The sequence below is a fragment of the Aspergillus luchuensis genome, chromosome 7, assembly GCF_016861625.1.
Source record: "Aspergillus luchuensis IFO 4308 DNA, chromosome 7, nearly complete sequence".
Lineage (NCBI taxonomy): Eukaryota > Fungi > Ascomycota > Eurotiomycetes > Eurotiales > Aspergillaceae > Aspergillus > Aspergillus luchuensis.
In genome coordinates this window covers 2,015,644-2,043,565 of record NC_054855.1, presented here as the reverse complement: position 1 = coordinate 2,043,565, position 27,922 = coordinate 2,015,644, and the positions used below count along the sequence as shown (strand labels likewise).

At 53.7% G+C, this 27,922-nt stretch overlaps 10 protein-coding genes across 10 annotated transcripts; 4 read left to right on the top strand and 6 right to left on the bottom strand.

The window, feature by feature from the left end:
• Nucleotides 1-33: 33 nt before the first annotated feature.
• On the bottom strand, nucleotides 34-1,251 carry AKAW2_70709S (putative G-patch domain protein; the record flags this gene model as incomplete). The annotated part of the gene is made up of 2 exons (XM_041683320.1): nucleotides 34-1,020; nucleotides 1,102-1,251. The coding sequence occupies 2 exons, from the start codon at nucleotides 1,249-1,251 to the stop codon at nucleotides 34-36; spliced, it is 1,137 nt and encodes a 378-aa protein (XP_041547593.1).
• Nucleotides 1,252-2,201: 950 nt separating this feature from the next.
• AKAW2_70708A (putative triacylglycerol lipase) lies at nucleotides 2,202-3,940 on the top strand (the record flags this gene model as incomplete). The annotated part of the gene is made up of 3 exons (XM_041683319.1): nucleotides 2,202-2,426; nucleotides 2,492-2,839; nucleotides 2,897-3,940. 3 exons carry the CDS (start codon nucleotides 2,202-2,204, stop codon nucleotides 3,938-3,940), a joined length of 1,617 nt encoding a protein of 538 aa, XP_041547592.1.
• A 399-nt stretch (nucleotides 3,941-4,339) lies between these two features.
• Nucleotides 4,340-7,159, bottom strand: NOP14 (snoRNA-binding rRNA-processing protein NOP14; the record flags this gene model as incomplete). The annotated part of the gene is made up of 2 exons (XM_041683318.1): nucleotides 4,340-6,811; nucleotides 6,872-7,159. 2 exons carry the CDS (start codon nucleotides 7,157-7,159, stop codon nucleotides 4,340-4,342), a joined length of 2,760 nt encoding a protein of 919 aa, XP_041547591.1.
• Nucleotides 7,160-7,365: 206 nt separating this feature from the next.
• On the top strand, nucleotides 7,366-8,566 carry AKAW2_70706A (uncharacterized protein; the record flags this gene model as incomplete). Its single annotated transcript, XM_041683317.1, has 5 exons — nucleotides 7,366-7,408; nucleotides 7,464-7,583; nucleotides 7,637-7,697; nucleotides 7,751-7,887; nucleotides 7,950-8,566. 5 exons carry the CDS (start codon nucleotides 7,366-7,368, stop codon nucleotides 8,564-8,566), a joined length of 978 nt encoding a protein of 325 aa, XP_041547590.1.
• A 144-nt stretch (nucleotides 8,567-8,710) lies between these two features.
• AKAW2_70705S (putative origin recognition complex subunit 3) lies at nucleotides 8,711-11,178 on the bottom strand (the record flags this gene model as incomplete). The annotated part of the gene is made up of 8 exons (XM_041683316.1): nucleotides 8,711-9,698; nucleotides 9,748-9,869; nucleotides 9,918-10,191; nucleotides 10,237-10,376; nucleotides 10,431-10,665; nucleotides 10,719-10,792; nucleotides 10,850-11,065; nucleotides 11,116-11,178. 8 exons carry the CDS (start codon nucleotides 11,176-11,178, stop codon nucleotides 8,711-8,713), a joined length of 2,112 nt encoding a protein of 703 aa, XP_041547589.1.
• Nucleotides 11,179-11,476: 298 nt separating this feature from the next.
• Nucleotides 11,477-14,050, top strand: AKAW2_70704A (pentatricopeptide repeat protein; the record flags this gene model as incomplete). The annotated part of the gene is made up of 1 exon (XM_041683315.1): nucleotides 11,477-14,050. One exon carries the CDS (start codon nucleotides 11,477-11,479, stop codon nucleotides 14,048-14,050), a length of 2,574 nt encoding a protein of 857 aa, XP_041547588.1.
• Nucleotides 14,051-14,514: 464 nt separating this feature from the next.
• On the bottom strand, nucleotides 14,515-15,471 carry SEC66 (Sec63 complex subunit SEC66; the record flags this gene model as incomplete). The annotated part of the gene is made up of 3 exons (XM_041683314.1): nucleotides 14,515-14,892; nucleotides 14,975-15,303; nucleotides 15,372-15,471. The coding sequence occupies 3 exons, from the start codon at nucleotides 15,469-15,471 to the stop codon at nucleotides 14,515-14,517; spliced, it is 807 nt and encodes a 268-aa protein (XP_041547587.1).
• A 732-nt stretch (nucleotides 15,472-16,203) lies between these two features.
• On the bottom strand, nucleotides 16,204-21,242 carry AKAW2_70702S (chromatin segregase YTA7; the record flags this gene model as incomplete). The annotated part of the gene is made up of 2 exons (XM_041683313.1): nucleotides 16,204-19,097; nucleotides 19,151-21,242. 2 exons carry the CDS (start codon nucleotides 21,240-21,242, stop codon nucleotides 16,204-16,206), a joined length of 4,986 nt encoding a protein of 1,661 aa, XP_041547586.1.
• A 1,573-nt stretch (nucleotides 21,243-22,815) lies between these two features.
• AKAW2_70701A (uncharacterized protein) lies at nucleotides 22,816-23,296 on the top strand (the record flags this gene model as incomplete). Its single annotated transcript, XM_041683312.1, has 3 exons — nucleotides 22,816-22,947; nucleotides 23,026-23,152; nucleotides 23,241-23,296. The coding sequence occupies 3 exons, from the start codon at nucleotides 22,816-22,818 to the stop codon at nucleotides 23,294-23,296; spliced, it is 315 nt and encodes a 104-aa protein (XP_041547585.1).
• A 320-nt stretch (nucleotides 23,297-23,616) lies between these two features.
• On the bottom strand, nucleotides 23,617-26,505 carry AKAW2_70700S (putative C2H2 finger domain protein; the record flags this gene model as incomplete). The annotated part of the gene is made up of 5 exons (XM_041683310.1): nucleotides 23,617-24,496; nucleotides 24,561-25,256; nucleotides 25,320-25,583; nucleotides 25,641-26,371; nucleotides 26,500-26,505. The coding sequence occupies 5 exons, from the start codon at nucleotides 26,503-26,505 to the stop codon at nucleotides 23,617-23,619; spliced, it is 2,577 nt and encodes an 858-aa protein (XP_041547584.1).
• Between the last annotated feature and the right edge of the window lie 1,417 nt (nucleotides 26,506-27,922).

Genomic DNA, 27,922 nt, shown 5'->3' with positions numbered 1-27,922 from the left:
GCCGGTCTCCATTAGTATAAGTAGGCAAAGTCGTTAGTCATGATCCTCCTCCGTCACGCCGGGACATCCTTGCATCTCAGCGGTCTCGTAGCGGTATTTGCACCAGAAGCAGTAGTGGTGTTTTTCGCGGAGATATTGAACCAGCCGGCCCAGTCGCTCGCCTGGCTCCAGCGCATTGAATTCCTCTAGTTCCGGATCTTCTTCCTCTAGCTCTTGTTCGAGAATGGAGGACATTTCTCGACGGCCTCCGAGGGCCTCGTGGTCCTCGGGATCGAGCGTTGAGTCTTCATACCCGGGCAATCGTGGGTTCGGGAAAAAGGATGACGGCAGTGATGTCTGCAACATGTGGCGCGTCTGTACGGCGCGCTCCTTTTCTTGCCGCTCGCGCACCAAGCCCCGGTAGAGTATGTTGATCTGAAGTGTGGGTTTGACGGGCCTCTTGGCTTTCTTTGTAGTGGAGGCGGGGGTATCTGTCTGCGATTCTTCGCCGTCCACATCCGGTGTCGCATGCGACTCTTGCTCCTCTTTCTCTTCTCCGTTGGTCTCGGTTGATGATGGTCCTATTTCCACTTCGCCCTCGGCCTCCGCATCTAAGCGTTCAGCCACCTTCTGCGCCGCATGGAACTGAGCTTCAAGCCGTCGTGTCTCGCGCTCCAACCGGACGCGGTCGCGGTAATCGCCCTCTTCTTGCTTGACCTTCTTGGTTACTTCGGCGGCTTCTTCGAGGAACTTCCGCTTTCGCTCCGAGTCGAGACCGATTCCCCCTCGGTCCTCCTTGAAGATGAGATTGAGGGGTTCGGACCGGATTCGATGCTCGGGATCCTTGGTGTCCTTCTCACTATCTTGCGGCGACGCGGCAGGTTTTCCGAGTACTTGGCCCGGCTTGAATCCCAGCTTGGCCATCATCTGAAACCCTTTGTTGGAAGGGTCAAGCGTGCTGGTTGATAAGGCGGCATCGCGGCGGGCAGCTTCTTGAGCGGCGCGTTCGGCTTTGGATGGGACTTTGGCTCGCGCTTCGGCCTGCGATTGAGGGGGGAAGGTTAGTTAGCTGGAGCTGGAGCTGGTGCTGGTGCTGGAAAAGATATGCGCCTAAAAGCCTACCTCCCGTTGCTGGCGCTTCTTCTTTTGCGCAAAGGTTTCCTTCTGCTGGGGCTCTTCGATGATCATGGACATGTAGTCCTCTTCTTCGTCGTCTTCATCGGGTCGCCCGCGTGCGGGGGACTCGGAGTGAGGGGGAAGCGGAGGTGCCATTGCGGACGGGCCTGAGCGTGCGTCGGAGGTAGAAGTAGAGCCGAAACTATGGATATTGGAGAGGGATATAATAGAGGAGAGTTATAGGGAGTCGAATGCGACTTTGGGATTGGGTTGTTAATTCGGGTCCATCTGAGGGACAATGTTGGTAAAGATGAACCGCGACGGGAAAAAAACCACGAGGATTTGCGGGGATTTCGTCACATGCGGAGGCGCGGATTTTCCCCCTCCGGATTATTTACTTCCATCTCTCTTTCTCATCTCTCACTCTCTCTTCTCTCTCGTCCACTTTAACCCGATTGAGTTCACTTTATCACACTCGAAGAATAATGTCAATCATGCCCCTAATTCAAGGGTCCTGCTCAGCCCAGCCAAGGTCATTAGCTTTCAGTTGGCCCGTCAGGCCCCCGATTGACCAGCGGGACAACTGCCCAATCCCTAAGTACTGACCCCTTAACAGCGCAATGGCACCAGTCCTCTGCCGGTTCACGTCATCTGCACAGCCTAGCTGCAGATTAGGTTTGACCCTCTTCTCAGTTGCAGACTAGCCCCCACAGAGTGTTTCTCCCTTCGACTGTGGCTCGGAACGTGGGGGCGGGTTCCAAGTTCTTATGCCCAGAGTTAGTTGGCTGGCCTTGCTCATCTGGATGGCCAATACACTTCCCATACAAAAGGATCCGTGGTGTTGGCAGGATTCTCCTCATTTCGCCATGTCGAATCATCGCATGCGGAAGGAGGGCGCCTTGCCTGGCGACGTTTTCTCCACATCTGCGACCCTATTGTTCAGACCAGACCCTGGAGCCATTCCCGTGAAATCTGCTCCTGCCGGGGTTGCTTTATATATAATGCCTAGGGTGTTCTTTCATTAATCGGAGCATGATATCTTGGGTTACAGTTCTCTCATTCGATTTAGAGCGTCCGTAGCCCCACGGCTCGTTGCACAACATAAAATGATTCTCTTTCATTTAGCACCGTTCTTCTTCCTGTTTGGTCTAGTAGTATCTTCTCAGAACCCTACAGTCGACCTTGGCTACACAAAGTACAAAGGCAAATCTCTACCCAATGGCATTAGTCAGTGGCTGGGAATACGCTACGCCGCTGCACCTACTGGATCTCTACGGTTTTCTGCGCCTCAGGATCCTGACTCGGTAGAGGGGGTCCAAGATGCATTCAAGGTATGATGCTTCCTACAATAGGTTGGAAAATGTATTGCGAGTCTGTGCTAATGCCTAGGGCGCAGCATGGCCCCCGGTGTGTTCCCACCAGCCAATATCCCACTCCCGCAGGCACGTCTGAAGATTGTCTCTTTCTCGATGTATACGCACCCAGCTCAGTGAAAGATATTACGAGACTGCCCGTTTTTGTTTGGATCCAAGGGGGTGGCTTTAATGCCAACGCCAGCCCCAACTTCAATGGAACAGGATTGATTGAAGCGGCCAACATGTCCATGGTTGTGGTCACCTTCAATTACCGAGTCGGTCCGTACGGCTTCCTCTCTGGATCCGAGGTGCTGCAGGGAGGAAGTGTGAACAATGGCCTGAAGGATCAGATTAAGGTCCTGGAGTGGGTACAAGAACATATCAGCAAGGTATGCGAACACTCGAAGAAGCCATTTAACTACTGCTAACCGCAACCGCAACCGCAGTTTGGAGGCGATCCCAGCCACGTTGTCATCGGCGGCAGCAGCGCAGGCGCAGCGTCCATTACTCTCCATCTTTCAGCATACGGCGGCAAAGACGAGGGACTCTTCCACGCTGCTGCCGCAGAATCCCAAAGCTTCGCCCCCATGTTGACCGTCAACCAAAGCCAATTCGCCTATAACAACCTGGTCATCCGCACCGGCTGCGCAAGCGATCCAGACACTCTCGCCTGCCTCCGCCGACTAAACACCACAGAACTGCAGCGCGTCAACATCAACACACCCTTACCCACCGCCCAACAAGCACCTCTCTACATGTACGGCCCCGTCGTCGATGGCTCCCTCATCCCAGACTACACATACCGACTCTTTCAACAAGGCAAATTCATCAAAGTCCCCGTAATCTTCGGCGACGACACCAATGAAGGAACGATCTTCGTTCCCAAAACAACATCCACCGTCGGCGAAGCTGACACCTTCATTCAAGACCAATTCCCCAACATCAACTTCACCCACCTAACCAAGCTGAACAACTGGTACCTCAACGAAAACCAAACCCGCGAGTTCCCCAAATCCTCGCCCTACTGGCGCCCCGCTAGCACCGCGTACGGTGAAATTAGATACATCTGTCCGGGGATCTACATGTCCTCTGTGTTCTCGGGCGCTGGTGTCAGCAGCTGGAACTATCATTATGCCGTGCAGGACCCCGCCGCGGAGGCCTCAGGCAGAGGTGTCAGTCATACCGTGGAAGAGAATGCCATCTGGGGCCCGCAGTATGTGAGCGGCACGCCGCCGGCGTCGTATTCCACTACGAATGCGGGGATTGTGCCGGTCATGCAGGGCTACTGGACGAGTTTCATTAGGGTTTTTGATCCGAATCCGCTGAGGTACCCAGGGAGTCCGGAGTGGGAGACGTGGAATAATGGGCATGGAGCAGATTATCGGAGGATATTTTTGCGCACGAATGAGACGAGGATGGAGACGGTGTCGGAGGAGCAGAGAGAGAGGTGCGATTATTGGAGTAGTGTTGGGCCGGACTTGTCGCAGTGATTACATTGTCTTCGATTGTTAATTTGGGTGGTGAAGTTGCTGGTCTAGTATATATATAGTATTAGTGTAAATTATACGTGTATTAAATAGATGCGGAAAGATGATATTGTATAAATCAAAACATTCTTTTTTAGCTGCCATTCCACGATCATCATTCCCAATGATCAAACCAAGTAACTATAATCACGAATATATACATCTATATCAACTAGCTTCATCAAAATTACCAAAAAAAACCTGCCCGGCACACGCAGCTAGACCGAGCAGACTCGTCGACATGGACCCATGTGTTGAAGAATAATGCAACAAAAGAAAGAGAAGAAAAGGCGAAACAAGTGAGAAACGCTGCTTTCCCACATAGAGCAGTGAACAATTGATTGATGATTATGATTATCATAATCACCGCTTGCCCTGCCGCAACCTTTTCTCCCTTTCGTAAGCATTCGCCTCGCGACCCTCCTCGTTCTGCACCTCCGCCACAAGTCGCTTGTACTTGCGCTCGTACTCGGCATCGCGCTCCTTCTTCTCGCGGAGCTTCTCGCGCGCAATGAAGTTGGCATCCTTGCGAAGCTCGCGCATCGCTCCCTTGCGCTCGCGCTTGTATTCCGCCTTGAGGCGGTTGCTCTCGGCACGCTCGCGGTCCGGGTCGTAGTGCTTGTCCGGGTTGAAGGACTCTTCGAACTTGGGGATGGCGGTTTTGATGGCCAGGGGCCGGTGGTTGTGCAGGAGGAGGGGTCGACGGGTGAGTTTAGCTTGGGATAGTTGGGTGGTAACCTTGTCCAGGGTGGATTGGATGGTGTCCCGCACTTGAGTGGGAATGAGTTTCTTGTTGCCCTTAAGGCTGCTGCGAAGGTGGTTGAGGACGTTCTGGACTGGAGTGAAGATCTCGGTGTAGGCGGATTTGCCGGTCCAGAGGTCGGAGGCGGTGCCGAGGAGGGTGACGAGGGTGGTGAGCAGGGATAGCTTGAGCTCTTCGGGGTTGGAGGGGGATTGGTCGGTCGTGTCCCAGAAGCGGAGCTTGCGGGAGGGGATGGTGGTCTTAGAGGAAGAGAGGTTCAGGCGCAGGGAAGTTTGGGGGCTCCGGAGGGGGAAGGATCCGAGACTCTCGCTGGGCTCTTTCGGGCTGAGGTGGCACAGCATGTTGAGGGTGTAGTTGATGAACTCCGGCATGTAGCGCTTAGAGATGGACTGGTATTGCAGGAGTAGGCTGGCTGCGTAGGTGCCGGCGGACGCATCGGCGAGAGTGTTGACGATGCCCTGGCCCAGGTAGCGCGAAATGCAGAGGTGTGCCGGGGTTGCGATGGCGTGGAAGTGATCGGAGGTTGGGAAGGTGGTGGCAATGCCGGTGAGGATGACAAGGTCACCAGCACGGAGATTGAGCGGACGCTCCGTGGCAATCTGGCGGAGCTGAGCGCGATACGCCTGGCAGACGGTGTCAGGGTGAGTCTTCGCCAGGGAGTGGATGTGACGGAGGATGTTTTCCACAATGGCGAACGGAGGATGTTCTGGTAGATCGGCCATGTAGGCAACGTGCTCGACGAGAATGCCTGCGAATCGGCCGAGCTTCATCTTGTTGTCGGGGTGAAGACGGGGATGGTGCAGGGCACGAATCCGCTGGATGACGACAGGGAGGTCCTGCATGGACACATCTTTGATGATCTCCAGGAACTCGTCATGACTGCCGGGACAGGGGTATGTGTATGCCAGGCCGTCGGTGGGCTCTTCGGTGCCGTTGGGAGCAGTTGAAGCAGCGTCGGACTTGCTATCAGGGAGCGTAAAGCCGTTGATCAACTCGTCCTCCTGGTCATCCTCAGGCTCCTCTTCGGACTCCTCTGCGGAATCCATCTCCAGATCGCTTTCATCGAAGGAGAGACTGGCATTGGACCTCGTTTCCACAAGGTCGTCGTCGATGATGAAATCGTCTTCATCTTCGACTCCCAGTTCGGGACGAGTGCTCGTCTCGGCCGTGGGCTGTTGCAAACCGAAAGCTTTAGCATCGTCCGGTAACGACTCCTCATCGTCATCCTCACTGCCTTCTTCCTCGTCACTTTCCTCTTCATCCTCCTCTTCGTCCTCGCTTGACTCCTCACCGCGCATTCGTCGGACACGCTCTTCTTCCAGTTTCTTCAACCGCTCCGCCTCTTCCGCTGCCTTCTCCTCTGCCGTCTTCGTCCGGTCCGTCGGTTGAGACCTCTTATCGAAAGTGAGCTGCTTCAGGCGCTGGTCATACTCCTGCTCGGTCTCGTTCTGTGACTTTCCGGCCAGCAGTGCCGCACGAGCGGGGTCCATCGAGGCGAAATCGTCCTTTGGAGGCTCCGGTTTCGGGGGAGGCTTCACGCCTCTCAGCATATCGAAGAGATCGGGAAGACCTTTGTCGAGTTCCTCTCGGAGATCGTCGTCGTCTTCCTTGGCTTTCTGGCGCTCGGCTTTGTAGAACTTGGATTTGGCAATGACTTCTTTCATTACTTCGTGCTTCGACTTTTTGCGCCCTGGCTGCTCTTCCCCTTCCTCATCGTCAAACACTATATCATCGTCTAGATCCTCCTCATCGGCAAACTCTCGCTTTCTCTTGCGAGGCAGTTCCGAATCCGATTCTTCGTCCATGTCCAAATCGCCTTCGTGGAAGTCATCTCCGGGCATGCCTTCTCCAAATGACAGAGACTGGCCTTGATGTGTGAGTTGGAATTCTTCGTCGTCATCCTCCAGGTTGAACATCGACTCCTTGCGCAGTTTCTTCTGACTCTCACGGGCGAATCGCTCGGCAGCCCTCTCTTCGGGAGTCATTGTCGGATCATCCTCACCGAACCGGCGATCGAGGATTCCACCAACTTTGTTCTTGCGGTCCATTTCGCGCAGAAGAGTATGACGTCTCTGTATAGGAAGTACCCCGTCAGTGACACCCCACGTCGAAGGGTTTCCAGCCTAGCTCACCTTTTCTTCACCAAGAGACTTGGTCACACCGGGCCTCGCATGGCCAAGCTTCGACTTAGGCCCGACATCGCGCGTGGTCACATCGAACTTGGGGCGCGAAGTGGCCTTGATCTCGAACGGGTTGAAACGATCGCGAATGGCCTGCAGAGCGGATTCCCGCTTCATGCGATTTTGCGCGGACACACCAGTCTTCGCATTCTGACGCTTTTGTTTCTTGGACTGCTGAGGACCCAAGACTCCGCCCTCGCGGAGGGAGGCCTTGAGCTGTTTGAGCTGCGAAGGCGGCATGGCTGCGTGTTGAACGTCGATAAACAGCAGAAAGCGATGCTTGGGATCTCCACTGAATTTTTTGGCCGAAGAAAAAGTGGGCTTACCGCCTCGGTGGGTCAGGTTCTGCCGGCACTATTGGGGCTGCCGCGTGACTCCCCGCTTTTCCTCCGCTGCTGGACTTGCAACTATTATCTCATCGGCTGCCAGAATTGTCGAGATAAACCATGGGGTCTCATATGAGTGATCGTGTTGTGTGGGTGTGTCTGGGTATGTTCGTCGATCTTGACATGGATATAATTTAGCAAGAACTAACTGTGTCCAGGCGTCTCGCTGTTCTTCGCCGTGCGCGGGATTGTCACGGACCTCCGCCGAGTGCGCGAACTGACGGAAATCAAACATGTTGAGAAGGAGGATAAGATGATCAGTGAGGGGACGGAGGATGGTCCGTCGGTGTGCACTCTAATGATGTATACGCTGGCTAATCTATCAGTACAGCATTGAACTTAGACACCTTGCTGAAGCTCTCCGATAGCACCAGCTATGATCTCCGTGCAGCGTATGACCGGCATCGGATTTATTCAATAGCGACCAGCTAATATAGGATTACAGGGCTCTGCGCATTATCGCTGAACGATCTACCAAGGGCGAGACACGAGACCTGCTTCTCAAAGACCTTGCAACCAGGAACAAACAACGGCGGGGCAAAGCACTGACTGCCATGCACTTTCTTGTTTCAAACCGCGCTCGTATGCATCAACTACCTAGATTGCCTTACTATGAGCTCACATATGCTAATGAGTCTGTGCAGTCTCACGAACCTCCGTATGCAGCCGATTGAAAGACCCAGCCACCTACAACGCACTCATTGACTGCCTGTGCATCTTGACCGACGAACACGTCGAAGAAACAACAAACACAATCTCCCCCATCCTGCCAAAGACAAGACCTCCTGGTGAGAAGAAGGCACTTAGTATTTTAAATATCATTCTGCAAGAGAATGTACCCGCCGCATTAGAAGCCGGCATCGTGAGCCGCTGGCTAGTCAACTACCCGTTCCCGTGCGCCCTATCGGAGCCCTCCCGAAGACAGGATGTGGTGCTTCTTATGAAGACTTGGTGGATGGATGATACCGTGATGAGTGCTATCTTCGGTACCTTGTCTTCCCATCCCGAGGGAGCCAAGCAGCTGCGCAAGTATGGGTTGATGGGCAGCTTGATGGAAGAGAACGATCAGGATGACTACGATAGCGATGTGTGGATGGTTGATGGGGAAGATACGGCCGGGACTAGACGAATTCCAGGGCGGCGTCTTCGCACCGCTGAAGAACAAGCCGTTAGACGTCGCAGACGGGAAGCCATGGTTTTGAGCGATGGAGGACGTCCATTGGGAAACGATGACATTATACAGTTGCCTGTTTCCGAATGATGAACGATGGGCTACATGGATGAGGGATCGATTAGCGATGATGGTTGCTTTGCATGTTCTTTATGATACCCTTGGTTTCGAGTATGAAAGTCGCCGTATGTGATGATGACGAGTACTATAGCTTAATATACAGTCAATATAAATCTACAACCCCATCCATGCGCTCTTCGCCACATGGTCTGCCTTCTTGCGGCTACTCTTTACCATACCCAGTGCCTTGAGTTCCGACAAAGCGCGGTAAAACAGGGCCATGGTAGTGCGTTCATCACAGGAATCGCCCTGTTCGCTTTCAAATACCGCATAGAATGCCTGCCAAAGGTCATAAACATTGACCAGTGACCCGGACTCCAGATACAGTTGATACAGAATAGACGTGGCGGGCTGATTCGCGGACACCCTAGCAGCAGCCTCGGGTTTCTCCGGGGAGTCTGAGATGAGGTAATCGAATGGATTAGACAAGGCTCGTTCCACTGCGAAGCGTGGCCGTGGCGAGAAGATCTCTTTCAGAGGGTTTCTCATGTCAAAGAGGAAGATCTCATGCAGGACGAGATCTTGCGGGGTCTCGAGAGTTTGCTCGAAATATGCTTCGAGCAGGGCGTGGAAACGGTCGATAAGTTGGGTATACTCAACGTGCTCTTGGGGCAGCTTTGCTTTGCCTTTGCTGAGCTTCACCCGCTGCTGGACAACGGTTGTGGCGACGACGGAATGACGCTTGTCATAGGCGGTGCGAAGGGGTTCGGTGCCTTGATACGATTGTATTAAGGCGTCGAATTCGGTTTTGACCTGCTGTAGCTCGGGACGGTCTGCTAATGTACTAGGCAGGATATTTAGTACTTCCAGGAGGGTGGTGGAATCTAGTGTCTTTGCGGATTGGAGGATGTCGGTCACCAATTGCGAGTCTTGGAGCTCTCCTGATAGTGCACGGATTGAGAGTTCTGATATGCTAGTCTTCTTGACGAGGCTGAGTTTCTTCAGTAGCAGGTGCGTCAGTTTGACGCACTGAAAGAGATCGCGCATCTTCTGCTGTCCGTCTTTCAAGTGCTGCAGACATTGCTGGAAGAGAAATTCATCGTTTTCGAGCAAGTCACGCACTTGCTTGGCCGAGCCTTGCTCAATCAATTCTTCGCAATAACTGTTACGAGTTTAGTATAGCGAATCATGATGATGAGCAACTGACTTACAATCGGAAAGAAGGAAGATTCCGGATCGCCTCGCACACAAGACCCTGTCGCATGCTCGGAACCACCTCGTCTGCAATAAGCACCGCCAACGGGTTTGCGAAGAAATGTGACATGTACGCGTACTACAGGTGTAAGCTAAATGTATTGACACACGATCAGATTGAACATACCTTAACCGTTCGACTGAAGGCCTCCGGCGTCTGGAAGGAATCATTGGATTTCTCGAACAAAACATTCGTGATGTTCCTCCCCAGCCATATCTTCCCATCCTGTTCTGCTTGTAACCTCCCATAGATGCGGTCAACGCAGTTGCTCGCTTCATGTATTTCGAAATATCTACCCCGTAATAAGGCGACAGTTGACCGCGGCAGTCTCCCCTCAAAGAGTTCCACGGATGTCGAGATGCCGAACAAGAGTGTGAATGGTATCCGATCAAGCCAGGAGCTGGACAATTAGCCGCAGTGCCACACAATTCGGGGATGGACTCACCTTAGTAGAGACAAGAGATCCGTAAGAATGCCCGGATCGAAGGCTTCACTGTCTCGAAATGCAAGAACCAGCTTCTTTATGCCTTTCCGCTTCACATAGTCGCCTAGCAAGTCAAGATCGTAACCGAGGAGTCTAGGGCCCTGTATTGGCATTTAGCGCATGCCCTGTTGTGTTGTTGGGCTGTACATAGTCACCTCTCGGTCTGTAAGGAAAGATTGATAGCCATCGTTCCCCTCCGTGTTCGTGATAGCAAACCGGATAATGTTCTTGAGGGTCGTTTTGAGGTTAGGCGCATCACCGGATTCCAGCACAATAGCTCCACCGTCTCCCGCCGTGGTGAATTGGTCGTTAAGTCTGGCCAGCAAGCGAGCCAGCGATGAGACATTGGAACCCACGGTCACTAATGCCGCCGGGATACAGCCATCGTACCTGAAATTGTCAGGACATGCAGTCAATCCTTAAGAGCGAATATGCGCGCTTACGTTTGAGGAGAAGTCGAGCGGACAAAGGACGAAACATTGGAAAGGACCTCGGAGTCGACATCATCTAGAATTTCCTAGCCCGGATATTAGTCTTATACCACTATAATCTCTTCCAACGATACATCACTGACCTGAATCTTTGCCTCCTGGGTTGACCATAGTTGCTGGTATGTTTTATACCGCGCTTCGACGGACTGCTCGTCCTCCTCGCCGTTGAGGAGTGGTACGAAGGGATGTGCTTTCGATCCATCTTGTTCTTCTTCCTTCTTCTGAGCTACCTTGCGCCGTTTCGAGGGACGTTCCCCTGAGGATTTGCTTTGATCGGCGGGCGTGTAGATATACACACCCTTGGGTCCGTAAGTACGGGTTCGCGACAAGGGCATTGAGGGAGCGGTACCTGATTGTTGGTGCCATCTTTGGGCGCATTGGCTGCCTCCACCTCTAACGAGCCGAGATCCATGATGACCAATGTCTAGCACAAGGGGCAATGGAGCCTATTGAAAGGGACAGCTTGCGGGCTAGAAAGAAGCATGGAACGAGTTGATTCATGGAGTGACTTTCTTTGCGGCGATCGAGCTCGCGGTGGCGCTAGTCCCGATCGGGATGAAATGGTTTTCCGCCGCGGAGCTGCCATTCTTATTCTTCTTCTCCATCATCTTCCTGCAATTCTCGCTTTTGTGTGCTTTCTTACAGCTGTCGGTCGGTTTTATTTCGCATATCCATACAACCTTGTTCCATGATTTAATCGCCCATACTTGATGCTCCGCCAGGCTGTCCGAGGAGCTCGTTGGTATCAGCATGTGGCCCGCGGAAGTCCGTTCTTCCCGCGAGCATTCGCCGCTGTAGCGCCACGCTCCATACATTATGGCGGTCCCAAAGACAAGATAAATTTCTACGAGCAGGATACTCGTAAGAGCAAGACACGGAGGAAGGTCGATCCGGAAGCAGAGGGACGCGCCGAGCAGGAAGACGCCGAGAAGGAACTCGCCCGCCTGACCCAGGAGTTGGAAGAGCTGAAGGAAGGCCCGTTTGGTCCAAACAGTCAATTCATTCGAGAATTACCCGAAGAGGATAGGGCTATTGCGCTGGAAGCACTCCGGAAATATGAGGAGGATGAGGCGGCTGGGGCAGCCGATGTCAGTATAAAGGATCTCTACGAGAAAGAGCTCGACGGTCTCTTGAAGAACGAATTCGAAACCCTGGTCAAGGAAGAGGAGAACTGGCAGTCTGACGAGGAGGATGATTCGCGTACACTGGTTGTGCGGCGCCCATACGAAGTGGAATTGGAGAACTCAGACCTGCAGCCGTATGCCGACAAGTTGAACAAATGCCTTCGACGGATTGCAAGCGGCGACTCTAGCGTGCGCTGGGAACAGGAACTGTGGAGGTGGTATCGCCGATGCAAGCAGGTCGTTCCAGGATTTGTGGAGTCCTTGTCTGAGGAGACGCTGACTCTCCTGTGGGATACCCTGGCCCTGAAAAAGTCCGCCAAACCCCAGGAAACCGCACGGGCACGCACACTGGCTGAAGACTCGCTATCAGCTGGCCTCACCCTTTCCACGCCTCGTATTCTCTCTTACATCGAAACACTCCATGAATGCGGGGATACTCAGGTGGCATTAGAGAAATGGGAAGCATATCAGGCTGAGCTCAGCCAACGGAAAGAGGACCTGGAGGCATACTGGAAATTAGGAGTCCGGCTATTTGCAGCAGAAAATGATCCTCAGCGCGCACAAGATATTGCGCTGGCCTTTTTAGCAAACGACAAGTCACGGCAACCACGCATTCTGATTCCAGTCATTACAGCCTGGGGCAAACGGTCTGGGAAGGAAGCGGAAGTCAAAGCATGGGCGATGTACCTGCAGCTCAAGGCATTCCTAGAACGGAAGATGACGATGGACGACTATGACCAAGTCAGCATTGGCTTGCTCAAAGCCGGCCGGCCGAGCCTTGCCATCGCCGTATTCAAAGACATGATGGTAACCAACAGCGATCCCCGACACGACTCAACCTCTCTCTACAAGGCCGCCGTCGGCTTAGCAGGCAACCTGCAAGCGTCCAGCATCTCCGAACAAGACGTGAACAAGGTCTCCCTTTCGACCCTGACCGTCCTGCCACGGAAGTTCCAGAACCGCTTCTTCTACGCCAGCTGGATGAAGAAACTGATTGGCATGGGCGAGGTCGACTCCGCCGCCATGGTCATCGAGCTGATGTACGAACGTGGCGTCAAGCCAGATGCAAAGCATCTCAACGGAGTCATTGCCGCCTGGCTACGCGACGGCAGCAGCACCTCGCGCGAGAAAGCCGAACGCCTCGGATGGGCCATGGTCCAGCAGCGAATCGACCAAGTCTGGGCGCGCACTTCCACCGAGAAAGCCCCCCAACTCGACGTAAACCAAGAAAGCGCAGAGGACGTCCGACTGCCCGAGTTCATGAAACGGCCCATGCCCGTTGCCACGATCGAGACCTTCTCCATCCTCCTCCTCCATTACACACGGCGCAGCGACGACGACATGATCAAATACCTCGTCAAATGTCTCGGCGACGGCCGCATCCACCCGAACTCCTACTTTATGAACCACCTCCTCTACGCCGAGCTCCGCAAACAAGACATCGGCTCCCTCTGGAACAAATACCAATCCCTATCCGCCATTACACAACCCGACCTCGAAACCTACGCCTGCCTCTGGGACTGCGGCAAGCTACAATACGACCGCGGCCGAACCGCCTACGTAACCGACTTTCCCTCCGCGCGACATCTCTTCTCCGACATGATCCACTGGTTCACCAACCTCTCCGCGCGCGCACAAACCGCCACCCGCGACGAATTCTCCAAGGAACTCTACGACCAAATTATCCGCTGCTTCTGTCTCTCCAAAGACCTCCCCGGCACGCTCATCGCCCTGTACACCATGCGCGCGCACTTTGGCTTCTTCCCTGACGACACCACGGCCCGTTTGATCGTGCTACAGGTCGCCCGGTTAGCAGGTGTTCCGGCTGAGACGCCCAAGCGCCGACTCCGGCGGTTGTCCAGTACACCTAAGAGCAAGGAGAATATCAGCCATGTGAATCGGCTCGTAGATATCCTCAGTGATCGGAAGCTCGGGGCGCTCGCGGCCCGTGGTCTGGAACTGAGTGATCTTGAGCAGCCCGAGCGCGAGCAGTATCAGTTGGAGGTTATGACGGAGTTGTTGCGCGTGGTGATGGGTCGGCGGGCGGCTGGAGGGGAGGGTCACGATGCGGTGGAAGAGGAGATTGCGAAGGTTGCTGAGGAGATGGGGGTTACGGGTGTGGATTTGGGGGTGTCGCTGGGGGATGATTTGTTGTTGTAGGGGGTGAGGTGTTTATGAGCATGGGTGGCGTTTGGCTGTGTCTTTGGCTTCTTGTCTAGGTTGTTGGTGTGGGTGTATATATAAAATGGTGATTCTGGGGGTATACATGTAATATATTATAGTATCATGATAGAATCGGATGTCCTCTCTTCAATTTGGCTTCAACCACGTTGTTCCCAAATGTCGGTAATACTAGTACTAGTACTACTACTATCAGGTAATATACTTGACCGAGAACTACTCTGTTATATGTCAGTGTCATGAACCCTCACTGGGTCGCAACACCATTGCACTTGATATTCCACCTTGATCACCCTATACACTACAGCCATCAACCCAATCTACTTAATAGCTGCTAGTATCACCAGTATCAGAAATAGATAAGGATATATATTGTGATCATAATACACCGCACCCATATAACCTAATTCAAACCTAGCAAAAAGAAAAGATAAATGTCAAATCTATTTCTTCGCAGAATTCTGCTCATCCGCCTCCACCAACACCGCATCATCATCACTCCCCGCCACCGAAGGCGGCGCACCAGACGACTCAGGCGTCTTAGTAGCAGGCGTAGGAACACCGGAACCCTCCTCACTAGTAGTCGTTGACGCAGCAGTAGCAGGCTTCTTCTCACCGGCCTCCTCTACCACCTCCTCCTTCTTCTCCGCCTCGACATCCAACTCCTTCATATACCCCTCCTTCCTCTTCTCCCACCACTGCTTCTCTTCCTCCAACTTGGCCTGCTGCTTCTCCATCCGTTCCCGGAAAATAGCATTATTCAGCATTTCATTCGCAGATTGGAAGATCGTTTGGCCCCAGCCGGGAACGTAGGCGTTTGCCTGTTTCATTTCCCCCAGTTAGTATATCACAATTCCCACATAATATATATGGATATAAATAAAAGGGAGGGGATGGTCTTACCTCAGCAACAACATCCCTAACCTCATCCTCCATTTCCTTCTCAGCACGGAGAAACCGCTGCCACAGATCATCACCGACACTACCGCGCTGGAGGAGCATAGCGAGTGCGCCCTTTTGTGTGCGCAGGGCCATGACGCGTTTGATGTCTTCGATGGCGCGACGCAGGAGAGCGGATTTCAGGACGCTGTCGGGTACGGAAGACGGGAGTTTCTTGCCGTTGGGGTTCTTGCTGGCATCATTGCTGGCGGAGGGGTCGAGGTGTAGGAGGGAGAAGTAGATGTCGCGTTGTGTGTGTGGAGGGAACCAGGGTTCCAGGGAGAGGGACTTGCCTGGTTTTTGTGGTATTTGGTTAGTTTTGGGGAGAGGAGGAAGGAAGGGGGAAGGGGAAAGGACGTACGGGCTTTGCGCTTGCGGTAGAGGGAGGAGAAGGTTGCGAGGGAGCCGAGGAGGACGCCGAGGTAGGCGAAGGGAACGGCGAGGGTGAGCCAGTTGACCATTTTGGTTTGTTGTTGTGGTTTCTGTGTGTGGTGTGTTTGGTATGTGGTGAGTGTAGGTTGGGTTGGGCGGTGATGTTGGTTGGTTATGGTGTGTTTGTTAGACAGAGGTCATAGTAGGGACAGAAGTCTTGGGTGTGTATGCTCGCGACAGATGCAATGAACGAATGAATGGACTTGCAGTTGTCAATTAATTGCCTGCAAGGATCAACCCAGCCGGGGGTGAGAGTTGTGAATGGGTGAAGGTGGTTGTGGTGGGCGGACGATTGCGGCGGACCAGCGGAGATGGAAGAAGAAAGCGAGGATCGACGAAAGGCCAGCCTGGTGTCTTGGCCCGTCACATGCCACCGCCTAGCAGCCATTTATTTACAACTACTTCTTTGAACTATACTCAAGAGTCAAACATAGCAGTTAGAGTAACTGCATAGATAGTATAACCATCGTAGATGTATTCCCCAGTCTATCTACAAGAATACAGCCTTTTCCAGCTAATTCAACACGTCGGCAACAATATGCTGCACGCCCAGATACATGCAAGATCCAAACAAATGACCGCCCATAAATCAGTACCAGTAGCAAAAAGAGCAACGCAGAGCAAGCAACACAACAAACAAAAGTCCAAGACAAGCAGGTATAAACATACGATACAATCCATGTCGCTTCAAAGAGGTATAAAGGTAAAGGGGGTATGATGGTATCCCACAAAGCAATCACACATGAAAAACGCTCTTCCATCTACAACGGATACAGCTGCTCCTTCGTCTTCTGGCTGATCGGCCCGATCTCCTGCATTGCCTGCATGTCCTCCAGCACCTCGTTGAACGTGTCCTGGATTCCCGCTGCCACCTTGCTCCGATTCCATTCTCCCCGCGTCTGCCATAGGTAGTCCATCAGGTTCGTGTTGATCTGCTCTAGCTGCTCCACGCTGCAGCCGCTCGTCCGCTGTGTGAGCTGCTCGTGCAGCTTCTGCACGTATTCCAGGTCAAGCGTTATTTTCGGCGACAGGTCCTCATTGTTCAGCAGCGACTGCATTCCCGCCGGCACATGCGCTGCCGGCTTGGTTGGGTGGTCGAACAGGGGTACCGGCGGCTGAGCCCGTGGCTGCGAGTGCGCCGGGCCATTTTCCAGCGGCGCCATATCGGCAGCCGGTCGGGGTGACGGCTGGCTGCTGTCTCCCTGTTGCGTATCCGGAAGATGTTCCTCCTGCGATACCCGGTCCGGGTACTGCGTGAGATCGGGGAAATCATGTCGCATCCCTTGAGTGGCTACCGGACTCTGCGTGTACGGATTTGGCACCGAGGACTGCTCGGACGACTTCTTGTCCGACGTCGTCTGTGTCGTCGATGCCTCGTTAGTGTACTCGTGAGGTTGGGATCCGGGCGCCATGGGCGTCATGGGGCCCTTCTGCGAGAAGCTTGAAATTCCCGACTCCCGGCGCACCTGCTGCGATGGCGCGGTGTGTGAATAGGGAGGTTTGGGCTGCGCCGACGGACCAAACGAACTCGTCTGTGTCTCCCTTTCGGCAGAGTGATCCGAGTTGGTCATGTAAGTATCACCATCACCATCCGGGCGCTCCTCATGCGAGCCGTTACTGGTGAGCGCATGCGTACTGAGATCGTTCAGGTCCGATCCGCCCCCGGTATGGTAGCCATTAGTGATGAAGCTCACTGCCGACCGACGGGTAGGCGTCACCGGTCGGGCCGTCTCTTTCGGACCAAGATCCGGGAACGTCTCACCTAGGACCACCGGCCCGCTGGATGGGCCCGACTCTGTGTTGCCGTGCGGGACTCGGTTTGCCGCCGCGCGACCGATCAGGCCTGCCTCCTCTTCTTCCGCCGCCTTGCGCGCCTTTTCGATGGCAAGTTTCTCTCTCTCCAGTTCTCGCACGTAGACCCCTTCGCATTCCGTCACCAGAGCGGGCTCAGTTTGCTCGATGGTAGCAATATCCACCTCGACATTGGACAACAATTCGTTGGCGCGCAACAGTCTTTCCTGCTCTCCTAGCTGCCGGGCGTCCTTGGCGAGCCTCTTAATGTCTGCCAAGAAGTCCTTGGGCCGCTTGTAGTACCCGTTGGAGAGCCGCTTCTCGATGGTGACTATCTCGAGGTTGTAGAAGAATTTGCCCGACACGGCCTCGCGCAACCCAGGCACTCCATTCTTGTCGAAGGCCTTCTCAAACGGCCGGAAGGTGGTGCGCTGTTCAATTGGTAGATCACTTGTCACGATGTTCGGGTCTTCCTCCTCCCAAAGGTAGCGAATCTGCGATTCATCGATAACGCCAGTGCGGAACCGCTTGTACTTCTTGATCTGGTCCATGATAGGCTGGATGCGGATCTTGAGTAGGTTAAGAGTTTGGTGGTCTTTCTTTTTCTGCGCCTTGAGCTGCTCCTTGGAGAGGGGCGTTGCCGGCTTAGGGGGCGGTGGAGGTGCAACTTCCAACGTCTCCAGCTCCCTCTTCTTCCGATTCTCCGGGTCGGGAAGGTGTGCAGGTGATGTCTTAACGTAGTCAATGACTTTTGTAAAGTATTCGTAGCGTGCCTCGCTACCTGGCGCTCTGAGATCGTAAAAGTTTTTCTTTGAATACCCAAACAAGTTCCGCAGCACACCGTTGTCCATATCCTCACCTGCCGACTCCTGCACGCCCAATAGCAGCACAGGATCGGTCGGAGGAACTGACCGCAGTAAACCCAGGAACGTAGACATCACGGCCGGGCCGACGGTATCAGTCCAAGCCTGGATGTTCGGGATGTAGATCACACTCGGCTTGTGCCTTTTGACTTCGGCGAAAAGCTGGATGACGGCGGCCTCCGGTGACCGAGTCGAGTCGCTGAGCAGGGTAGGGAGATCGAAAGCTTGAACATGAAGTCCCTCGAAATGGTGCAAAAGGGCGCCGGCCAGATACTGCTGGCCCATTCCTAGCGGCCCGCGGAGCAGCATGCGAGGACGGAACACCCGGGAGCGATCGAACTCCTGCTGCATTTGTTCGCGCTGGAAGCTTCCTGATCCTTCCGGTTCCTCAAACTGCGCCTCTTCTAAGGCTGTAAGCCTCTTTCGCTGCGGCAAGATCAAAGACAACAAATTCTTGATCTCTGTGAGAGGCGTGCGCAGCAAAGGCTCGACCGAGGGGGGCAGGGGTGAGGCACCCGACGAGGTTGATCGCTCCGACGACGGGACCATCTTCTTGATCGCCAACATGAAATCCTTGGGGGTCACTTCAATGGTCTTCGGGTCGATGAGTAGCTTCTGGTTAGACTTGTAGATTTGGGGGTATCGTCGTTGCACTGCATTGAGGGCTGCCTCTGTGCAGAGGGCACGAAGATCAGCACCACCATAGCCCTTGGTGATCTCCGCCAGCTCATCCTTGATGGGACCAGGCAGCGGTGGATCCCAGCCCTTGGTGTGGATGTCCAGGATAGAACGTCGGCCATCCTTGTTGGGCAGTGGAAAGTAAAATTCGCGATCGAAACGACCCGGGCGTCGAAGAGCTGGGTCAATCGAGTCGGGACGGTTCGTGGCGCCAATGACGATGACTTGTCCACGTCCATCCATACCATCCATCAACGCCAGCAGAGTGGATACAATCGAGGCATGGATTTGTTCCTGCTTACTTGACCGTACAGGTGCCAATCCTAAAGCACTGTTAGCTCTCAATAATCTCCCGACAAAAAGGGGACTCATTTACCATCGATTTCATCGAAGAAGATAATGCTAGGCTGTGTCTTTCGAGCCTCTTCGAAGAGCAACCGAAGCTGTCGCTCCGCTTCACCCACCCATTTACTTAAAGCGTCGGCACCCTTGCGCATGTAGAAGGTCACCTTACGGCCATTCGAGCTGACACTGTTCGCCAATGCTCGGGCGAGCAGCGTCTTACCAGTTCCGGGGGGTCCATGGAAAAGCACACCTCGCGGGGGTACGATGTGGAAGCGTTGGAAGATCTCTGGATATAGTAGCGGCAGCGACACCATTTCCTTCAACTGGTCGATGTGGCCCTGTAAGCCACCCACACTGTCAAAGTTGACGCTCATGTCCACACCCAACGGGTCAGCATCAGCCAGTGTCTGCTTGTCTTTGACTTTGCCGAGATTTGCAGGCGTCCCGGCGTGGCCCTGGGCTGCATCGGCGCTGTGAGTCTGCGTACCCACGAGGCCGGCACCAGGCTGCGCAGGGCCCGAGATGGAACCCCCTGCACCACCCTTGGGATGCTGCATAACCTCGTCGTCACTACTATCGCTGTCTACCCCACCCGTAGCAGCCGGTGCGCCCGGGGGCCCCAAGATGGCAGACGGCCCGCCGCCTCCGAATGGCCCATATGTGGGAAACAGGGTTCGCTGCCAACTGTTGCCGCCGCCTCCCCGGCCGCGGCGTGAAGGGGATTCATTGACTTCGTTCTCGGCCTCCTCAATGGGCAGGATCAGATCAGGCCGGATGATGCGGTAGTCAACATCCTTGCGACTGCGGCGAGGCTTCTCGTAAACAATCTCCTGTTGCACTCGCCGACGAGGACGACCGCCGCGAAGATCCTCCAATTCCTCTGCGAGCTCCTCCGCGATGTCAGCACCCACTTCGGACTGTCCCCGGGATCGGGACGCGCGTTTGCGGAGACCCGGGCGACGGCCGGCGGTGCTGTCCTCATCCTCCTCATGGGCCTGACTTCCCTTGCGTGGTGAAGCTTGCGACTTCCCAGACTGTGAGATCTCGTCGTCGTCATTAGACTCTTCTTCCTCTGGCTCGAAATCACTCTCTTCGTCGTCTTGGCGTTTTCGTTGTGAACTTTTCGGCTTCTTTCGACTGGACCGGCGCGGCTGTGCAGCCTCGTCCTCCTCGGGCTGCTCGGCCTCGTCGTCTGCCTGCTGGCTGCGGTTGGGTCGATTCCTCCTTCGTGTCGTCGGGCCCTCATCCTCGTCGTCGTCGTCGTCGTCGTCGTCGTCGTCATCGTCGCCGCCGCCGCCCTCCTTTGCATCGCCATTTTCAGACTCTGGAACGAACCCTTCATCATCTGCCGTGGTTGTCTCTTGTCCCTCGCCTGCTGCAGGCGGCATGCCGTCCTCAAAGCTGATCTGAACATCGCTTTCCATAATTTCGAGTTGAGAGCCTTTGATCTCCATGGTGGTCTCATCGACCATCTCTTCATCCTCCTGCTTCGGCTGCAAGTCCTCCTCCTCCTCATCGAGCACCGGGGCCCGCTTCGAGCCACGGGACCCCCGACGCCGCTCTATCTCAGGGCTCCGTGTGGTTCCTCGTTCGACGGTCTCCATATGTCGTCCGGACGTCGTTAGGGCGTGGAAATCCTCCGATGGATCCCGCGTGCGCCGAGTGACCCGGCGGGGGCCCTGAAAGTTTTGTTTCAAGGCGTCGCCGACCTTCAGGGTGACCACCGTACTCTTGCGTTTCTGGGGCGAGGGTTTAGGGCGTTCGTCATCGTCCGTATCGTCGTCTTCGATGCTGCTGGATTCGGGCTCGTTGTAGAGGGGACGGTTGGTAGCGGCCCGGCGAGCGACTAACCCGCGAGCGTTGCGTTGAGCGTTGGTATCATCTTCCTCTTCTTCGGACTCGGCGAATGAAAGGTCCTCGGCCTCGTCGAAGATCTCGTCATCGGAGATGATGTCGTCGTCGGAATCGCGACGGGCCCTTTTCTTGACGGGCTTGGACTTCTTCTTGGACTTGGTTCGAGAGGCGGAGCGTCGAGATGAGCGCACGGGATGATCGCTGTAGTCGTCATCGTCCGAGTCGGACTTATTGGCCAACTCCTCGATGGAGCGCTTAGCACGAGGCATGATGCCGCGCCAGACAGGGGATCTTTTGCGAATTGCCATGTTAGTAGGGTGAGCAAGACGAGGAAGTGATGGATTAGCAAGCAGAGGATGGAGGGAATGACAGAGAGTAGAGAAGATACAAGAAGCACGAGGGCGATGAAGCGTGGAGTTGAAGCCAGAGACGGGGAAGATGTCCCGCCGCGGCGATTAAACAGCGGAGAAGAATGACAGTGGCACTTACAGAGGCCAATGTAACAAGAAAGTGAATGGGGGAAATGGAAAAGGCCCGTTGCAGTCCGACAGGAAAGGCTGGTAGAAGGGGAAGCAAAACTCGAATACACTCACTCGGACAGACACACACAGAGCGAGCGATGGAGAGGTCTCTCACTCAACGAGCGACGATGATGGTAGATTCTCAGGCAAACCCACAATGGAAGCAGGTTTCAACGGCCATCAATTATTAATGGAGAAGGAAACAGAGGCCGTTGAATAATACAACACGAGGGTAGGAGAGGGAGTGGGAGGGAAGAAAGGAAATAAAAAATAGAAGACGACGGCGAAGCGCAATGCGCCAAAAGCAAGAGGAGAGAGAGAAAGGCAGGGAAATGAAATGAACGGAGCGAGGCTCACGGACTGACCAACCGGAAGGGACGCGTCGCATGCAAGCTGCTCAGCACAGGGGGAGGGGAGGGGATTGGATCCCCGATGGAGAGGAGGGAGAAGAAAAAGATAAATGAATGAATAGGAAAAAAGAATTCTCCAGAGTGGCCAAAGTGATAGATAAATCCACCGGGGAAGGAGGACGATGGATAGATCAAGAAGACCGGAGATGCTCACAGCAACAAGCAGTGAGAGAGAGACACAAGAGAAGCAGCAGCTGAACTGCGCGGGCAATTCAGTGACCGGTAGCTGGCCTCAGGCCACCACCCACCCGACCCCGAGTGGTTACTAACCAGCAACCAGTTCCTAATGTAGTCTAGCGTAGCCGCCAATCCAGGACTGTGCGCACCACAAACCAAACAAGTATCAGCCCTTCCCATTCTTATCTTCGCTATTTCTGCCGTCCTGTTCCCCCCCGTTCCTTTCATAACAACATTCAACCCCCCTCCATACCCCAGAACAACAAACTCCCCAATTTCACCTTTATATAGACTGAATACACAAAACCAAAACTTAATTATCTCCTCAACTAAACAATATCTTCTACAACCTTTCCAATCATAACCCACCAAAAAATACAAAACCTTCTCCAAGATAGAATCATCAAAAGCATCGTAGATCTTGAACCACATTTCAGCCCCATAATGTGCCTAGATAGTTAAAAAATAAAAATAGTAGCCCACGATTTTTTCCCCACGAAGCTTATCGCCCTTAAACTCCTTGCCCCCTCCCCGCGTGTTCTCGACTTTCGCCTCTCGCTTGATATCATGTGACTGTTTGGCCCGAAGGCATCGCTGAGTCAGCACGGTCCGTCTTCTCTCGCCGAAAGCAACTTTCCAACTTGCGGAGATAACAATACATATCTACTACATAAACAAAAAAAAATCATATGTATTATCACTTCTATTCTATCTAATATCTACCATTGAAATTCATGAAAATGTTCTCCCGCTCCTTCAACCCCCTCCTCCGCTCCCGGATCCCCATCACTCAGCGGGCCTCCCTGTCCACCTCCACTGCCAGATGGAGCCAGGACTCGTCATCATCCAGTGCTTATAGGGAAGGAGTAAGTATATCCATCTGTTTATCTACTTTACCTGACTGTCTCACCATAAGTCAATTCAATGCTAACCCATGCAACCAGATGGCCCGCTACAAACTCTTCGTGAGTCCCTTCGCCAAGGTCTTCCTCGGTGCCATCTTCACCTATCAGGTCATCCACTGGACATGGCTGAAGTTGGAGATGGATGAGTCTAAGGCGGAGAAGAATAGTAAGTGTCCTTTATCCTCTACTTAATATTGGTTCTTGTGCTGTTATGAAAGTGAAGGACAGAAATGTGGCTGACTGATCCCATGTAGAGGAGGTAGAGGCGCTGGAGAAGAAGGCTAAGGAATTGACCGGCGCGCAAAAATAAGCGTTTCGTCGCTTCGTTCAATTGGTTTATTACTTGTCTCTTGGAGTGTATATATACCCCTACTTATCTTATATTTATATATTCATGTCTATGCCGAGTGCTTGTAGTACTGGTAATATTGTTCTTGAATCTTGATTGTTGGTATGCGTGTCTTCGTTATATATATGTGTGTATCCTAACGCTATGAAAAACAAAACAAATGATGTGACTGGACGTGGCTAAAGTTACATGCCCCCCCTTATCTGTCATGAGGATCCTCCAACCATAGTAGGCTCATCAATACTGTAAAGATGGTGGAGCACCGCTTGATCCGTGCCAAGTTATTGCATCACCTCGTGCGAGGCTAGACCGACACAATAAGCCGAGCTGCCTTCGTGAGGCAACCGACTCGGCTGCATGGTGTCGTCACCACGATAGAACGATCCCCATGAGGAATCGAGTCTTGACCGTTTGTCCAGACCTGCCATCTGTGCGGTATCTCTGTGAGGGTTCGTTGGAGACTGCAGCGCCGGAAATTTCCGCTTCCGCAAATTCGACGATTGAGGGTAAGAATTAGACTGATTGTGTTGCAACGAGTCGGTCTCGGGCGTCGGTTCCTCGTCAATTGCCATCAAGTCATCCTGCAGTGGCTCGTGCTCGGCAGCACATTCGCTGCTCACGGATTCGTCATCGCTGATTTCATCCATGGCCGGCTCACTATCATAACCGTTACCGTCGGCCCGTTGTTTCTTAATCTCGTCCCGCTCTTGGCTCTTGGTTAGATGTCCAGAGGGGAGGAGCCAGTCTTCCACGCGCTCGCCTTTCTTGAAATGCTCGACATCGATGTGGTTATATCGTTCGTTCCAGGCGCCCACTCCCTGTGTCTTCAGGGGCAGCAGGACCCGACAGAAACCGCACCAGTAGTGCGAGGGACGCGGATCACCGTCGCGGTTGATCCGATTGTTGCACAGCGACGCCCGGACCTCGTCATCATCGGTTTCGTGATGCTTCTTCAGGTGCTGGACGTATATCTCCTGGCGGTAGAATAGGCGCGCACACGGGAGGCCCTCTTGCGTGGCATCGGGCAGGGTGCACCGCCAGCACTGCGCGTGGAAATGCTGGGAATTTTCGTGGCGCTTCCAATCGGCCTTGCTGCCGAAAGTCTTGTTGCACTTGGAGAATGTGCATCCATATGGCCGTTCGTGTCGCTTCTTATGCTTCCTTTCAAAACGACTCAGTCAGCAAAGTCCCGGCTGATTTCAAAGAAACACCAAGGCTCACTTACTTCATCTCACATCGCAGACGTGTCCGCTTCGTGCAAAATTCACATTGAATCCAGCCCTTCTTCTCACGGTCTTCATCCGGAGTGGCTTGGGAAGGGGCGTGGCTGGAGCCAGACGGCCCTGACAGACGATCGAGGGCAGCGGACAAGATCCTTTGTAGCATATCGCGCTTGCGGTCCGACAGCTCCACATTCTGGTCGACAATTTCGTCCCCAGACTCGGATTGCTGGCTCCGTCTTCGCTCGTTGGTGTTCATGGCCTTTGTCATCGCATTGATCATGTTGACTGCAGCTTCATTGACCATGTCGTCCATCTTTCCGTTTCTGGCGGTGTCGAGCTGGGAGGGTAGGGGACCCTTTTGATCCAACGAAGATTCCAGATTGAGGGCTCTCAGAGCGGGCAGCTCGCTAGGGAGTGGCTTTGCAAGCGGCGGTTGGACCGATGCAGCGTCAGCGCTACGGTCGTTGTACTCTTCATTCATTCGCATGACGGTATCTGGTGTGAGGGTTTCAGGAGACGGGAATCCCCTATCAACGCTAACTGGTGAGGCCGAAGAGCCTTGAATTGTATCTTTCGCAAGGCTCTCAGACTGGGAGACTGGTTCGGCCTGTAGGGTTGGCGCTTCTTCCGACAGGGAATCAATGAAAGAGGACCCCAGCTCCTGCGGCTTCACGCAGGTTTCATACCACTCATGCGACCTAGATAACATGTTAATGCCTCCATCTTGTGTAGCTGATACGCAGAGTGTTCAAGTGACTTACCTCCGTAGCAGCTCCTCAACGTCCTCGTCACTGTGCATACGAGCAAGATGTTGACGGAAGTTGTCCAATCGAGGCCATTTCTTATTCCGGCGTGGGCAGTTATGTCCAAAGCACATGTAGAGGACTTTCGGCCCCCGCTCAGGCTCCTGCTTGTGAACACACTTCTTGTGACGAGCAAGGTCGTTGATGGTACCGAACCCCTCTTTGCGGGTGCAGTTCGGCTCGTCGCATTTGAAGAGCTTCTTATGTCTGGCTTCGTGTTTCCTGTGACAGTCAGCTTCCTAGCCCTTTTCACTGAAGCAAGCACCTAAGGGAACGCACCTCTTGTCGGAAGGACACTTGCCAGTCCATTGACAACCGGGGTAGTCGCACTTGATCACGTCCTGGCACAACAAGGACGGAGAGTCCAACGCATCCATGGCGTCACCATATGGGGCGGTGTTGAGGTCGAGGGCGGATACTCTATCATCCTGCTCGTGGTCGAGAGGTGCCAGGAATGGGCTGCAGGCCGACTCGAGGGCGTATGATGCAGCCACAGAGCGTGTGGTGCAGCCCTGCGTACTATATCCGGAGTCGGACAGATGGATCCCGGTATACTGACTACCAGCCTCGGAGGGAGTGCTGTGATGTCCACTTGATGATCGGCGATCAAGGCCGTAGACTTGGTGCGAACGCGGGACAACGAACGCAGCAGGATAGATGGGCCCACCTGTTACTTGGAGCGGGTTCCACGCCTCTTGGTCGTTTCTCCATCGTGCCAGCGGAGGGTAGGCGGAGGCATCGAATAGCTGGGGGAGGGGCGAGGATGTCTGCTTGTGATACAGTGACCATGGTTGAAGAATGGATGGATGACTAGGATGAGGAATGGCTGGCTCGGATGCGAATTGGAAGCCCAAGAATGACGCCGGATCGCCCAGCGTGAGGTCGGACGGGGACAGCCCGTCGGATGAGAGGTCGACCTGCGAAGAACCTGACGTAGGCACTGCCCGAGTGCCCATAATGCCTTGTAGGATATCACTGGAATTGTCCCAGGGCTTGCTGGGATCGGATGTCTGTGTCACCAAGAGTCAGCTCTGGGCCCGTCTCTTGGCCGGCCGGGCATGTACATATATCCCGCCCGCCGGTGCATGACTGAATATTCAGGGGGGGGGGAATAAACAAAAGGAAACCTGCAACATACACTCATGATGTGTGTGATAATGGCAGGATGAAGCAGATCCTACAGGAGTAAGCTCACCCGCTTTCTCGGTGTGTTATTGGCGAGTAGGAAGATAGCCTCTGGCGAGACGGGAGGAGAGGGCGGACACTGGGAGGTTTATCATATAGCAAGAGGGGACGAAACCCGTCGTGAGGGAACCGATCGGGTTCTAAACCGAGACGGTGATGATGAGCCACAACGCTCCTATTGATGATCAGGTTCCTTTTCCCTTTCGGGGTGAAATCGTTGGGTTAGGAGATTGTCGAGCACTGGGTCCCAGCTGAGAAGAAGGAAATGATAGAGAGCCGGTTGATCGACCGCGTATCACTAGAAGGAATAATATATTGGGAGACCAGAGGAGGAGGGAGGAGAAGGAAGAGGGAGGGGAGAATCAGCCGTGGTCGGCGACCAGAAAGACACCTGGGCTAAACGAAAGCAGGAAAAGAAAGGGAGGAGAGTGGAAATCAGCCGGATGAGCGACCGATGAACCGGAGAAAAAGAAATGGGAGGAGAAAAGAGACGAGACGAGCAGAAGAGGAGAAGGAGAAAAAAAAAAAAAATAAATAATAAATTTCACAAAAAAAAGCAAGACAGCGAAAGAGGGGGAACGATAGGAAGAGCGACTGGAACTAAGCATGCAAGAAGACGAGGAGCAGCAGCAGCAGCAGCACAAGCAAGCAGTAAGCGAATAGTTGGATGGGGAACAATGGCAAAGTGGATGGGAAAATACGCAGTCCAAGAGGTGAAAAAGGAAATAATGCAAGTAGAAAATAAAATTAGAGAAAAATAAATAATAATTAAGAATAAATAAATATACCGAATAATTATATCATTACTGTAAGAGTAAAATAAAATAAAATAAAAACCGACAGAGAACAGACGACAGGCCGGAAAAAGCAAAACTGGAGAGAGACCGAGAGAGAGAGAGAGAGAGGATCGACCGAGGATCTCCATTACAAACCCTCAAAATGCCTCCCCCCCACGCGATAACGTGTCGAGGTGAGGGAGGGATTGAATCAACAATCCAGAAAAAGAGGCATCCCAGGGCCCCATCAGAAAGCTCTGACAGGACGAGCTAATCGAAGCGGATGGTCATGGCATGTCCCACGTCAAGGTCTCCGCAAGCTGGCATTGCTGGAGAAGAGGAGGCCAGAAGGAATGCCACGCCGATCATCCTTAGTTAATGCTCACTCATCCTTCCATCCACTGGGTCTTCCTGCTGCAGGTCTTTTGGCTAGCACTTTCATTGCGCTTCCCCGATCGATCGATCCCAGCAGACCAGAGAGGAGTGAGGTGACAGGTTGAGACTCTACAATATGTGGAACGAAGCTGGGGGAAAGGGAAAAAGCTGCTGGAGAACTGGAGCCGGTCTAGAGAGGCCGGTGGACTCCATCCATCCCGTTAA